General features: G+C 40.6%; 1 protein-coding gene across 3 annotated transcripts in view; it reads left to right on the top strand.

Moving 5' to 3' along the window:
• Positions 1-14,462, top strand: part of trappc9 (trafficking protein particle complex 9) — a 219,418-nt gene extending 204,956 nt beyond the window's left edge. For all 3 annotated transcript variants that reach the window (XM_038724731.1, XM_038724732.1, XM_038724730.1), the window contains 2 exons: positions 9,868-10,091; positions 13,469-14,462. In XM_038724731.1, coding sequence (XP_038580659.1) covers positions 9,868-10,091; positions 13,469-13,648 — 404 coding nt within the window. In that variant the 3' untranslated portion in view covers positions 13,649-14,462. The remainder of the gene's footprint in view (positions 1-9,867; positions 10,092-13,468) is intronic.
• Positions 14,463-15,411: the final 949 nt, after the last annotated feature.

The raw sequence follows: 15,411 nt of genomic DNA, 5'->3' as shown, positions 1-15,411 counted from the left end.
GTCAAATTTTCAATTCGTCCAATACATTAGTTTCTGACCAAATACCTACAAAACTAATGATATTCTCATCAGCCTCAGTTGTATTTTGTGTTTATGATAACATACTAAACTGAACACAGCATGGCAGTAAATTGCTTGCTTAGTCTTATATATATACTTTATGTATTAATTTCACAAGACGTGGCGATATCTGAGAATGACACATTTTAAACAATGAGGAAAACCTTTCAGAAAATAATGGCTAAACATACATACATTTTATTCATCACTTGCAAACCACTCATTTCACTGATTTTAGATGAGTTCCAGTGAGTTCTAATAGTTATTTCCTTCTGCTTAAGTACACGTTTCCAGCTTTCAGGGAATAAAATTCTTTCATTGGTAGATGAATTTAGCCATTTTTGGAACTGCAGTGTTCTTTAAATCAAAACAATACTCATGGAAGTGTCAAATGACAAACTAATATTTGCTCATCCCCCAACTTAGATTGTTGGGATGGGGTTTTGTTTGGTGATTCGATTAGTTACAGTAAAAAAAGACAAATGAATTGATGTACTGTAGCTTCAGTTAGAACTTTGACTAAAGGTATTTAGCATAAGCAGGAAATTAAGCAGAAAAACACATGCTCAGGTATAACAGGTAGAAGATGACTTTCAGCAAAACAGCCAAAACCTACTTTAGCTCCACAAACACTGCTGCGACCAATTTAAGCCGTACATAAAACTGAAGCAGCAACATTATACAAGCTGCACTGAAAATGTGTTTTAAAAAAATTAACCCTTGCCATGTTAATTGGTTACCAATTCAACAGGTATTATAGAGAAGCTGGGAACAAAAATTTAAGTTTACACAGGAGGACAAGGGCACATCATCTACCAGCTCAATGAAAATTATTTTCCCCAACTTGGCGGGTCATGCAAGTGGACAAAAATTTCACTAGTTTCTACTGTCTTAAACAAGTTTTAGATTTTTTTTCGAATATAAATAAAAGGCGGGGTGGTGATGGCAAAATGGATAAGACTATGCCTTTGGTGTGAGAGACCCGGGTTCAATCCCCCATTGTGTCCCTGAGCAAGACACTTAACCCCTAGTTGCTCCAGAGGCGTGTGACCTCTGACATGTACAGCAATTGTAAGTCGCTTTGGATAAAAGCGTCAGCTGAATGAATAAATGTAAATGTAAAAGACCAATTTATAATTAAAGGGGGAGTTCACTGATTCTACTACTTGCAACAACCCCGACCACAGATTTTTAACTCGCATATGGCTTTTTTACACCTGTACAATGAAACATTTGCTGCAGAGGTTATAATACAGACATAATAGGCGTTCCTCAGCTCTGAACAGAGTTTTCAAAAAGAAGGAATAGTTTGGGAAAAGAGTCAGATTGAAGAATTATATGATTGCACAGCAGGAAGCCCCAAGCCGAGACTGCCATCTCGGTATGGTGCCATTAAAGTGTAATGGCACCCAGCCACCACACTAGTGTTCCCTATTGATTTGTCCTATTTTGGGAAGTTGCTATAGAGCAAAGATACTAGACCTACAGTATTATTTTTTTCCTGCCACACTCACAGTTCAGCAAAAACAAAATCCTTGAGGTAATTTCCAGGGGGCTAGGTTCACCGCAGTGTGAACTATGTGCCAGCAACTAGCTGCATTATACCGTCCTCTGTAAATGACACGCACCAAAACTGACATGAAGGACACACCACTCTTCAACTTGTCAAACCTTGATGTCTGTTTTGACAAGCTGATGGCAGGGGTTGGATGTGGACAGTATGAAACCTTGGGTGACTTGTGCACTGTGTATCGACAGCACAGGCTCTGTACACATTAGACCCATTAAGCCCTGGCCATGCTTGACATGAATTGGTTTGTAGCTCGAAAGGTATCAATTGTGCGACATAGTTCTTATGATGTGTTGTCAGCAGAACGATGCAGACCTTTGGCCAATCTCTCCTCAAAGACGTTTATCATGTTGTGCTCATTTGTGTGTGAAGAATAAGAAAATAGGTTTCACACGACAATCCAACAAGCACTTTGGTTTGAAGCAAACTGACACCACCACCCCCATGTCTTTTGTTACGGTCTGCAAATTTTCTTAGTGTGATGTGTTTGTGTTTTCTCATTTTTTGCACCAAACCTGGGTGGAAGACTTTGTCTTGGGGATAATAAACTAAGAAAACTAGGCATCTGTTAGTATGAACATACAGCAGAAGCCTGCAACACATCCCGGAGACACCTCTTTGACAGTAATCATTAAAATCAGGTTTAACACTAAAAATAAGAAAGAATTAGACTGCAAGAGCCAACGTTATTTTCCTATTCTCACACATACAAGAGTCTCTTCAGATCGGTTGTGATTCTCTTTTAGAGCACCACAAAGTGCACTCTCATTCCCACTTGTTGTAGTCTGACATTTAGCAATAAAAGCAATAAAATGTATTGTTGAATGTCTTAATAAGTGCGTGTAATCTTGATCGTAACCCCTGTATCCTCACAGTATTCTACCTGCTTTTAAAAGCCCAGTTGAGTGCGGCTGAAAGTGCAGGATAAGGATGCTAAACTATGATAACCTTGGGCGCTACCATACAAACAGCGAGCTGTCAGAGTACACTCCTGTTCTTGAAGAGGAAAATGGAGAGACGGAATGAAGGGTGGGAAAAAAGGAGAACTATTATTTGAGTAAACATAAGTCACGTAGCCACCGGTGGGGAATGAAAGCGAGGTTGAATGTTTTGGATGAGTAATGCTGTTGCTCCCATGGCCATGAAGCTCACAGAGCAGCGATGAGTATGTACGCACTAGATGCAGCTCAGCTCAGTTAGGTGTCCTGTGTGGAGTTGAGCCAATATTATCCTACAGTGCTTAGAAACTGTTGCTGCAACATAACCCCCAATCTTTCTGCCACACGCTGCTGCAAGCTGCTGATTGAAATTACAGCACCTAGTCTGCTTGTTTGGGATGAAGCTTCTTAAATATGTCCTGCTGCAGTGAAATAATTAAACATAGTCAGGGTCGGACTCCAAAGAGAGGCACACATGGAGAGCAGTTACTCAGAACTTTTAGAAAGATGCTTCAATGAGAGATGTTTAATCTGAAAATGTATGCTTGGTTTATATTGCCTTCACCAGTTTACTATCAAACAGAGCAGTATAAAGTGTAAATATGGTATAAGTTGTATAGGGCTCCTGCTCCAAACTCACCTCAAGTGAGTGGCAGAATATCCAAACATGCTCCTGGCTTCTTTTCGTGTCGTTAACGTTTGTTGAAAGAAAAGACAACAGATACCTAGTAAGTGGTTGTTATGGGGATGATTACAAAAGGGGCAGATGGCTTAGGGGGATATCAGAGGCTAGCAGGTTATTTTTAGACTTACAGCTGAACACCTGAACCTTTTAAAGCACATCCTCAAGCTCTAGTGGAGCATTCATCAATGACCCAGCCCGACTAGCGTTCGCTGACAGAGATGAGCTGTTAGACCCTGATGCCCTGGTCATCTGGGTCAGATCACAACTCTTTGTTAATGTTCATCTTGGAGGAAAAGACACTGCCACTGGAGTATGGTTAACCTACTATAATCATGCCTTTTATTCTATCAGTGAAAACTGTTTTATTTTTTAATGTATAATTCCTTTTTTCGTGTATGTATATAATATAATGTACAAGTCCTGTTTCTGACACTGTCTCCACATGCTGGACTCACTGAGATTTGCAACCAAATTTAAATCACTCACACATTGTGCTTTGCAGTCCAGAGTTGTCTGGTCATCTCTGTCCACTCATTGATTGAGTCATTGGTATATTTTTATTTATAAAGCCATTCTGGGCCAATTACCATCGTATTTCTGCAAATTTATTTCACATAGTTCAAGTAATTATTATCTCACATCCCATAACACATATCTGCTGTCTGTAATGTACGGACAGAGATGAAAAAGAAAGCCTCCAGATTTTCTGCTCCAGCCACAATTGTCTTCAAAAGAAAAGTAAACTGATGAATGTAAAATCTCTGGCAGAATGTTTGGACTACCATAAACCCTTGTCAGTTTGTCAGTGCTGTGCCTACTTTTCTTCTTGTTGTTTTGTTGCCTGGTTTTATATCATTTTGTTGGGGTGCTGCCATGTTAGCTGGGTCTCCCTTACAAAAGAGAATTCCAAACTCAATGGGACTTACCTGTTAACCTAAATAAAGGTTAAATAAAAATCCATACTGCAGATTATCAGTCCTTCTAACTATTTTGTTTTTGAACATAGCAGTTATAGGAATGCGCTGAGCTATTTTTTTCTAAAATTGAAGCCTTACTCTAGGAGCATGATGGTTAAGGTAAAACAACTGTGCTTTTTCACTTTAATCCATTAGTATTGATTAATGGGTCTCTCCTCCTCCTGAGTCTGAATGCCCCTTTCTTGTTCTTTTTTTTGTAGGTGTGTTTCTTCCTTAACTCACTGAGATTTTTTTCTTCTTGCCCTTTTAGTGATTTTGTCTCCTCTCAATACTCAAAGGCATCATCCTTTTTTCTTTTGTACTAAGGTGGGATGTATTTATTTATTTTATTTTATTTTTTAGGATATCTCATTTTGGATGTTTGAAGAGTAATTGTTGTTCATTTCTTTATATATCAAATGTAATTGTATATTAAATAATATTATAATGTCATTTTGTGCACCTTCTAATGTACCAAACTAAGTTATGCATTAGTATTTTTTGCAGGCTTCTATTTGTAGAACAACAAGCCTTTCCTAGAACTTGCAAAAAAACCTTTATCAAACAATTATTTTTTTCTTCACCATACACACACACACACACACACACACACACACACTTCCACATACTTTGAGGATTGCACTAAATACTTCCATATTGCTGATGTAATCAGTTTTGCAGCAGCACAGTAACACCCCCTTTGTTTAATGAGCATTTCCCTACATACAGTTCAGACATGTGCGTGATGAACATGACAGCTATATTTGTTTGGATGTGATTTGTCCGCTTTCCCCTTGCGCTGCAAAACATTTGTGAGTGAATCTTAATGAGCTGAATCGACACCCGGCGTGAGGTACGGCATAATCTTGTAAACACTGGCAAACCTCAGAGTGTCGATCGTCATCTTTATCTTCACCTGCACTCGCATGATGTGACAGCAATACGGCGAGGGGCGGAGAGGCTTCTTTATCTCAGAGCCATAGTTTGATCTGTAGCTTTCATACTCATACAGGAGGGAGGTGTCCTCTCGCTCTCTCTGTTTCACTCCTGGTTGCTGTGGCGACGCCTGCCGCAGCGCTTTGCCTCTGCAGACTCCAGCAGGAGCAGCATCTGGGCAGAGCTGTGCAAAGCCAAACCCTATTACACACGTTACATAACATGCTGGAAGTGTACAGATCAATTCCTCTCATTTCTTAGATTGCATAAATGAACTGCCACAACACAGAAAAAGTGCAGTAAAAAAAAAAGTCCCAGTCAGTTCTCAACAAAGAGCACTCTTACACACACTCGCCCTGTAGTGTACCTGTTGCTCGTGCAGCACTTGTTGGAGCACTGTTTTGTCGCAGTGATATTTCTTCCTCCAAATCCTCATCCTCCCTCCTGCTGACATTTACCTATTTTGTGTTTTGTGGCCTGTTTTATTAGTACATTTCTTCTAAGGGGCCAAACTGCTCCTCTGCAGCTCACTAACCTTGTCATTTTCTGTTCTCATTTCCAGCTCTCCCTCCTTTTCCTTCTCCCTCCAGCCAATATCATCAGGCACGAAGGAAACTCCAGTTTATTATGTCTTTGTTAAAGTATCTTTGTAGTTCTTTTAAATAATGTGTAGCTAGGACTTTAACTATTTCCAGTGCGATTTTTAAATTGCACAATTTTAATTGTAACTTGGATAATTAACAGTGTCTTAACGGGTTTAAACAAATGAAAGGCTGAGCAACTGTTTATTTGACAGGCTGCAATGACGACCAACAATGCAAATTTACTTGGCTGTAGTTAATTAACTTAGAGAAGAAAATACATGCTCTGCATTATTTTTTATGTTTGCAATGTGTGTCTCTGCTGTTCATAAGAGTCAAAGAGGCTTTTTACTACTTAAACAATCAAAGTGACTGGCTCACGTCAGATAGCTAGCAGGTAGCTAACAGGTAGCTTGGCAGTTGTCAAGCGTAAACGACAGATGGCTGGTTAACAATATTGTGGGAAACTCTTGGTTTAACTTTTTAGCACATTATACTGTTTTATCAACCATTGCTTTAAGCTTTTCACCTAAAAATATCTGAATTAAGACCTGCAGGGTTTGGAGCTTGGACCTAGCTTGTCCTCTCAGTCTGTGAAGCTAATGTTAGCTTAAGAAGCTACAGTGCAGAGCTGGCAACTATATCGTTAGAGGTTGTCAGTCTGTCAAAACATTGTCAGACTCGACTTACCAACAGTTTTTCATTAGCACAAATGCAAAATATTTTAATAAATGTGAGGCAAACTCTCACTAACTAGTTTGAAAAAAGAAACCTGAGGGGACATCAAGAACAAGCAACAGAAATATTTGATTTAAAAAAAAAAAATTTTTATTCCATTCATGTAGAAACAAGATAAGTTTGTCTTTTGTGCTTGTTTGATACTTTGTAGACCCCAAATACAGACCTGCTGTTTAATTTATATAAAATAATCAGTTCAGAGTACAGTGTTCCTCAAGTGATTCAGCACTAACTGTTTCCCTCCATGAGCCTGAGGGATGCCTATGCTTATTAAGCTTCTGGCGACACTACATTCCTCGACAAACCTACTTAACAGAAACACAGTGAAGGTAAACTAGAGAGCATGGTAGCACAGTAGCACTCAGTTCTGCACAACAGGAAACACACAGCAGATGCTTTCAGAAAGCAGTGTTTTGTCATGACCTTTTGAGTCCTCTGTGGGGAGAGGCAAAGATGTTTGCTGAGAGTCTGGAAAGAACAACCAATCACAAACCTTAATCTCCATTCTTAGTTGTTTTATTTGATTTGAGGGTTATGTAATGAATGCGTTGTATAAAACATGAATATTAGCTAGTCCTGTCTCATCTCCTCAGTGCTAATTTACCACAACTGTAATTAATATCACATTTGTTTCATAATAACAAGTTTTTATTTTGTATTATATAAAATGGTATGTATTTTTGAACACAGTTGCGGTTATACGCATTGGATTGGGCCACCATTTCTTCTCACTGCTTTTTTTCTGCGTACATGTTGGTTAACCAAATCAGTTGATTGCCTCGGTGCTGCTACACAATCCAGGAGAGCAGAGTAGAGAAAGCGTGTAGCAAATGTTCAGGCTGTGGGTGTGTGTGACTGAAGCTCGTGTGTGTGTGGGAGTTCATCAGCTCATTACAGACTAACCATTCTCTTTTGTTCGCTTTTAATGTGAAAGAATTTATTTCCAGTTTTAGAAACAATGTAGGCTACCTATAATTTGCACATCTCCTAGCAACAAGACTTTGAACAAACTAAATATAACTACTTGCTAAGGTGTCACTATAGGCTCTGCGCTACTGGCTATGAAAGGATTGTGTTATGTGTGTGCATGTATATACTGAATGTGTGCATCACCAGGGGTCTTCCAGTAAAAGCAAAAATCAATGCATTTCCATGTGCATGTCACAAGAGATAATTAAAATGCTGTTTGTGGCTGGTAGGTCTGACTAACAACAATGTTATTAAAACACAATATATGTACAGACATGTGGCTAGTTGATTGCAATATAAGGTGTCACTTGCACCTTGCACAACCATGTGATCTATGTCCACATATCTTATCTGGATCTTATCTGGACATGTTAATGCAGTTGTACATTAATGCAGAAGTCCCTTCAGCCAAACCATGTCTGGCAGTGGTCTGGCTTGCATTGTGACTGGATGTCAGCCAGGTGTTAACACACTCAGTTTGGTCACATTCTTAAGAAAAAACAAATTGGAAAAAACAACTGGCTAAATCTCAAGCAAATCCATCACAAAAAAGCTACAGATGCTGATGACTCGCGTTTTAGACCTTAGAGGAATCATTCGGTGTCATAAACATTTAATAAAACAAGTCAGACTTCTCAAACATGGCAGTGTTTAATGTTGTTTACCATGAACTGCCAAGGAAGCATATTACCGCATGCTGTACATTTTTATTTTTTGTAAATGTATGGTTGAAATCATAAAGTGTCTGATCTTAGAACATGTTAAAGGGAAGATTCTGCACCTTTTAGGTAGATGTCCAGTCAGTGTTGATGGTAAATGTTCTACCTGCTTGCGGAGCCATGCATGCAGAGCCTACATGTACCAGGATGCATTGTGTGCTGAGCAAGCTAGATAGGTGCTAATGAAATTACCCAACGTTGCCAAGCAAATTAATTCCTGCATTTAATCATTTCGTTTTGGCACGTCGCTGTATCATCACCGTCAGGGCATGTCTATCAAGTAAATGTACATACAGCAGCAACAGCAATCTGAGCTGCAGTATACCACTTCTCAAAAAGCAACATGAATGGATGTAATTAAAAGAGAATAACATTTACTGGCTAACAAAGAACGTTTTAATAAAATGTGAGTATTTAAGATCTTTAAATACTTCAATTATCTTTATTTTACTAGGCAGGTCAGTTAAGAACCAATTCTTATTTACAATGACGGCCTGGTCGGAGGTTAAAAAGGCCTACGTCATTCCAAATCAAGAGAGGCGTTTATTTTTTGCAACAGAAATCATGGGGGGGGGTGAAACTTCTTCTGAGCCCCTCTGTGAGTGCTGCTAGTTGTCTGTTTTGAGTGAAGTGTGTTTTTAATACAGACATGGAGCTGAATGTCACCCTCCTGTAGCTCCAGCCTCCCCAGGGCTCTCCCACTGACTGTGACAGCACGGCCTCAGCCGCCCACACCCACCACCACCCCTCCGTCCTGCTGGATCGTCTGTCTGTCTTCGTACACACCCTCGACCCCCACCCCTCGCTGTATGCAACAAATCGGCACACCAGCGGCACTGAACGCAGCTCGCCTCTTTCATCAGGCTGTCACACAGGCTCAGCTGCCCTGACTCAGTGTTTATCACAGCCGCGGGTGTGACACTAGAAAGCGTATGACAACCGGTTTGTGTGTATATTTGTGTGTGCGTGTGTGCTGCTGCTGCTGTTATTCTCGTAGGACTCATTACTCTGGTGATCTCTTTGGGTGCCCCTGTATCCTCCATGTTTGAAGTCAGTCTTCTCCTCAGCCCGCCAGGGGCGTGCGGGAGCTCAGTTCACTGAGCTTGTTGTTCGAAACAAATCAGTGAGTCTCCCTCTTCACCTTAGCCAAATAGGGGCCACACCAGGAGTGACTGGCCACACATTAGCGGAATTGAATTGAACTCACTCACTGTTTCTTGGTTGGTTGTGACAGGAAAGGGGGAGGTATAGCCACGTGAGAGGATATAAATGTACTACTGGTGTGTGTGTGTGTGTGTGTGTGTGTGTGTGTGTGTGTGTGTGGGATTCTTCCAACAATCTCATTCCTCCCTTCTTGACAGAAATTAGTCATGCATGAGATTAACAGGAGGGAATTCAGTTTAATACCCACGGCGGCGGCAGCGCTCTCTTCTGATGTCAATAAAATGTATTTTAGGACAAACAAGGCCTATTGATCCTCCACGTGAGACAGTATGATAGGCCATTGATGGTCGGGCTGGGTTTTAATGAATTTAAATGAAGTGCGGATTGGATGGGCATCCTGTGAATGACCGTGCCTGAGATTTAAACGTTGGTTTGAAAGGTTTTAATTCTTGTTTCTATCAACTTCTTCAGAGTTCCATTTTTGTAGAAAACGTTGGACAAAGGCACCATCCCCTCCGGTCCTGATAATCTCCTACTGTGATTATTTCCAGATGTGTTGGTGAATGGGAAGCCATGTGACTGCGATGTCGTTGCTGACTGTAAAGTGGGTGATGCTGTGACGCTGGAGGTGCAACTGACCAATCTGAGCAAGAACTCGGTGGGACCCCTGGCTCTGACCGTGGTGCCCTATCAGGACTTCCAGAACGGAGTCCAGAACTACGATTTGGAGGACGCGGTCACCGTCATCGGCTCCAACACCTTCTACATCGACACGGTCAGTGAGGACTGGATTACTATGTTGATGTCATTTCTAGGGCTGAAACGATTCATTGATTTAAATCGATAAAATCGATTAATAAAATGCATTGACGCATCGTTTAACTATACAGCAGTGTTTCACAGGGACATTTATTACTGTCGCACATCGCGTTTACGCTGTGAACACGACGTGATTATAATGGAGCTGTTTGCAAAGTGGCGGAAGAGAGAGAAAACAGCGAGGGACAAAAAATAAAGTGTCCAAAGTATGGGATTATTTCAAGATAAAGAAAACAACAACTCTGTAATGTTACTGTCCGTCCACCGTAAACCGAAACTTTTGTCGCCTCAGCAACAGCACGACAGCATGTGATCAGAAAGCCCCTGTGTTGTGCCAGCGGGCCACAGACAAGGTAACAGTAACAGCAACTTTAGCATTTAGCTGAAATCATGATTGATTGTTGAGTTGAAGCCAAAGTAAGCCGCAGATCTCAGCTGAAAATGTGCACACGTGCGTTTGTTCTCCTTTTTGGGCCGTGAGTTGTAACCTCACAGTCAGGAGTTAACTGGTTGTCGGGAGCTGCACCTTTTAACTTCCCTCCAGCTCTCTGTAGCTCAGACAATCCCTGTTACCTGCGTGTACTAATCCATCCTTTCACCCAGATTCTTTGTCTTTATAATTGCTATCTTTATAGTAACAAACAACAGCTGTTTCCTGTGCAGGATCGCTCATTTCCCGTTTCACATTTCACGTGTGTTTTCTTGACAAAATGTGGTTTGGAAACCCGCGTCAGGTGCCATAGCCGCTGTCAGCTCCTGTAGCATGTGTGTGTCCCTGTCATCGATCAGTCACGGCCATCGGCCGAAGTCGTGTAGTCTGGACGAGCCTGTAGTATAACTTGTATAGCACTCGGGTGATGTTTGTGTTTGTAAAGCAGCTGTCTGTTTGTTGGTCTGATGTTTGCTGTATGACACACTATGAATTTCCGAAATTACTAATAAATATCTATCACCTATAAACGTGCACAGCTGATCCCGTTACAGGGGGGCACCGCCGCCAAGCAAAAGTACTTAAGTGACGCATCGATTAATCGTTGAAATAATCTATAGGAGCTTCGAATGCTAAAATCATCGTTAGCTGCAGCCCTAGCCATTTCCCAACAAACAGCGAAGAGAAATATTTAACACAGCTCAGGGCTCAACATTAAACTTTTTTGCAACTGGCCCCGCTGGGCCAGTGGGTTTGAAAATTACTGGCCCGAAGACAATTTTTACTGTCCCTCCTTCAAAAAGTGTTTAATTGGTTATTAAATACATCGTGGATATAAAAAAACTAAACAAAAATGTAATCACAGTTAAAATTATAAAAAATAAAAAGGTAAACAAAACAATTTACTGTTAAAACAAAACTTACTAACAGACTCAAACATGACATGCTCTCCTGCTGACAGCCATTTATGAAAAATGTACACAGAGCAGTGGACACGAGTCGCCTCTATCCTGATGAATAGGTTGCCATGGTAACGACCTGTCAATCACAAGGTAGTCCCGTCCAAAAGCACACGCTGCATTATCGTATAATTTCCCCTAAATAAGACCATAACATACTAACTGAACATCATGCTGTGTTGAAAAAGACTTGAAACTAGCGACTGAGACCATAAACTCATTTAAAAGTGTTTACTGAGGTAATAAATCAGCTGAGAAGTAGCAACATTTTACCATTATTTCTAATGGAACTAGCCCCCTGCTGGCTGTTAGAGAGAATGCAGCTTTAAGTTCCGTCTGCATGGTTTCTCTTTCGACTCAGAGGTTGCCGCACGATTGAGACTAGAGAAATAACATTTGACAACCTCTCGTCACGTAACTACAACTCTGGATTGGACATCGGTGCACGCCAAGAGCTGCAAAAAAACTGCAGGATGTTGAGATCGGGCCAGTGAGTTGCTAGTTCAACTGTCCCGATGTTATGTTTTACTGGCCCTGGGCTATCGGGCCACCGTTATTATCGAGCCCTGCAGCTATGTCACATTATGTAACCAGAATGCTTCATATTGGCACAGGATTCAAAATAAAAAAGTTAAGTCGAAGAAAAAACTAGCAATAGTCGTTTATGCTGGCAGCTGGCAGGAGGAGAGGTCCCACCAAATGCACTAATAATGCGAATGTGTTTAAACTGAAGTGTTAGTTTTAGTTTAGCACAGTTGCATCCCATTTCTTGAACCAGAATGCTTCATGTTGTGATGGGGGTCAGCTCACAAAGTAACAAAGTATATGTTTCTGCTCACACATATGTGCAATAATTCTCAACATCTAGGCTATGATAAAAGGCAGCACTAGAACCTTTAGCCATGGACATACCTGTAGTACTGGTGGATGGAGAAGGAAAGATAGGCCTTCACAAATCAGTGGAAACAACACTGGTAACCCTTTACTTTAAATCCTCTATTTAGTGTTTATAAGTAGTATAGAAATATTTAATAAATGTTTATTGATGTTAACACAACTGTGTTTTACTATATCATCATTCATTATCTGTTTGTACAGCCGCCTCCACTAATAGATGCCCCCAGGAGGAGTTATATTCGCTGACAAATACATATTATTAATTTATTAGCTTATAACTACATTATTATTGTATCTAATTATTAACCATGTATTCAATGTTTATTCACTGCTAAATAGTGTGAGTTTAAAGTAAAGTTTTGCCGCAGCATCACCATCAACACGACTAATAGTAGCTACCCATAGTCGTTAAAATAGTGTGTCAACAGCACATGCCAGTGTTTTCCACAACTTAGCCCATTTACACCAAACCATGGATTTGATAAAGATGACCACTGTCCATTTAAATGTACCCTTCCATTCCATGCAGCCATTGGTTTCCATTAATTTTCATACAAGATGATATTTAGTGTTACACAATCATGGCTGCTTTTAGTTTTGTCAAAATGATGATTATAACATTGTGTTTTATTGCTATACAGGCTATAACAAACACATTAATGCATGTCTGGGAACAGTATCCCCAGACATGGCTTACAAAACTCAAGCATGTTTCAAATCACTTTAAATTCCGACTAGAAATGAGGGAAACCAGTGGCTTAATGTTGAACAAGCTGGAGGCGATTAAAAAACGACTTGGTCGATGCCAGACAAAGAGTTTGTAGTCTAAAAAGCAGATGAAAGCGTGAATGTATTCCCTATATTCCTGAATGTGCGACGCATCTTAATTTTGGGAATTGGGACTTGGCTGTAACGTTCATCAAAGCCACAGTGAGCTTCAGACTAACTCCCCTGCTGGCTTCACTCTGGCTGCCAGTGTGCCATGTTCATTATACTGAAACGGGGCTGCTACTGATTCTTCCTGCTGTCTGTCTTTGCCATCACCAGGTTAAACCCAAAGAAAGCTCTGTCTGTGTGGGTGCCCTGCTCTTCCTCTACACTGGAGATTTCTACCTAAATATCAAGTTCCAGGATGACAGTGCTGGGAGAGAGCTTCCTTTAGCCTGGTTCACTCTGCCCAGCGTCCACATACGAGCCCTGGACACTCCGCTACAGGCTGGAGCCTAAGGACCTGGTGGCATCATCGTTTTATCTCTGAATGAAGGATGGAGTGTGTTGTTGTTGTTCTCTGTAAATACTATAGTCTTGTGAATTGTATCTCATGTAAATATCATTTTCTTAAAGGTTGAAATCTTGAAATCTTCTTTTCAAAACACTTGAGTTCTTTGTTACAGTCCACCAGTGTGCAGGTGTGTTGGGACGGAATGTGAGGGGAACTAAGACATGGCGCAATTACATGTAAATACAATGGTAACTTAGCTAACCGGTGGTTAGCTAACTCCTTGCTAACAAGCTTACTTAGCTAGCTGTTTTGGCTGGCTAGCAGCAGCCTGTTCCCAGCTGGCAGGACAAATGTTTGCCATGGCATGAAATGCAAGCCGTCACTATGTTGCCAAGCCTCCAACTGTTTCGCTCGGATATGTAAATGTCCACTTTTGGTGTGAGGGAATGCTAATATAACACTTTTCCTTATCTTTAGCAGTTTGATTTTTAAATCACAGTGCCATTTATTTAGTGGATTATTGTGTTACTTTTTATTTCAAACAGCAAAATATCTATTGAAAATAAAATTTAACTTACTATTACCGGGCAGAAACCCTTATTGAAGAAGAGGAGCCTCTTACCAACACTGCAAATGTGATCAGCCAGAACCTATAGCCAGTTATGTACACATAAAATGTATTTATTTCTACTGCTATATGGACAGTTTCTTTTGCCTCTGTGCCACAACACTGAATTGCTGACGGATCTGACGGTCTTATATTAGCCTATCATTATGTATGACATATAATTGTTGTAAATAAATGTAAAACGAAGGCAACCTTTGTTTATTTGACATTCCTTTTCTGCCTACTATAACCATTATCACCTCAGCCGAAAGGGACATTCACATGAACATCAGTTCGTAAAATAATTTCACAGCAAATATAAGGAGGACCCTTCATCATTATACTGTTCATTGTGCAGCTCTTCTCTCTGTGCTTTCTGATGCACTGGGAGTAAACCAGTATACCCACCGCAACTATTACTCATTATCTGTCTGGGAACCCGAATCAGCCATCTTCCAGTAACAATCTCACACCAACCTTTGATGTTACCGCTGGTCCCAGCTGTAGCTAATATAGGATGAGTGTTGTGTACTCACACTGCAGACCGCCACTCCATCCCCTCGCTGGTGGACCAAATGTGAACTGGGTGATAAGGAGATACTGAATGAAGATTAGCCACGTCGAAAGGCTAAAATGTCTTGGGGCTTTGAACGGAGGGTTATCAGTGATGACGACCAGCTTGCATCCGTCCTCCTGACTGGCCATTAGGCTTTGTGTGAAATGAGAGCTTGAGTGTGTCATAATGACAGGATCAGCGAGCACTTTCTTGTTATTCACACTGCCTGACCATTAACCCTATGCCAGGAAAGTGTATATATTTATGTAGAGTAATGGCATAGACAACATGGCAAAGAAAAAGATGCGGTTTTTTGAAGATTACATTTTTCTATATAGCTGTTTGTGAATCGAATGATGTTTCCCCATGAAGGTCACATTTGTAGTTCAGTGACAAACAGCTTTTCCACTTGTGGCAAATGTGTTCGTTTACATATGTGAATAATACATCACGGAATCCAGAGTTCATCAGTTACCAAAGTCATGCCCTCCATGCTTATTAATTTGTTTATCTGTTTATTTATTTGATTAAGGATAGCGTGTCTGTGTTTGTGTGTGCTGGCTTTGAAAAGTCGGTCTGTTAAAGATGAAAGGCAGCTCTTAGTG

The sequence above is a fragment of the Micropterus salmoides genome, unplaced genomic scaffold, assembly GCF_014851395.1.
Source record: "Micropterus salmoides isolate LMB-PRFRI ecotype aquatic unplaced genomic scaffold, ASM1485139v1 Ms_hic_scaffold_17, whole genome shotgun sequence".
Lineage (NCBI taxonomy): Eukaryota > Metazoa > Chordata > Actinopteri > Centrarchiformes > Centrarchidae > Micropterus > Micropterus salmoides.
This window is presented reverse-complemented; position numbering and strand designations above follow the sequence as displayed.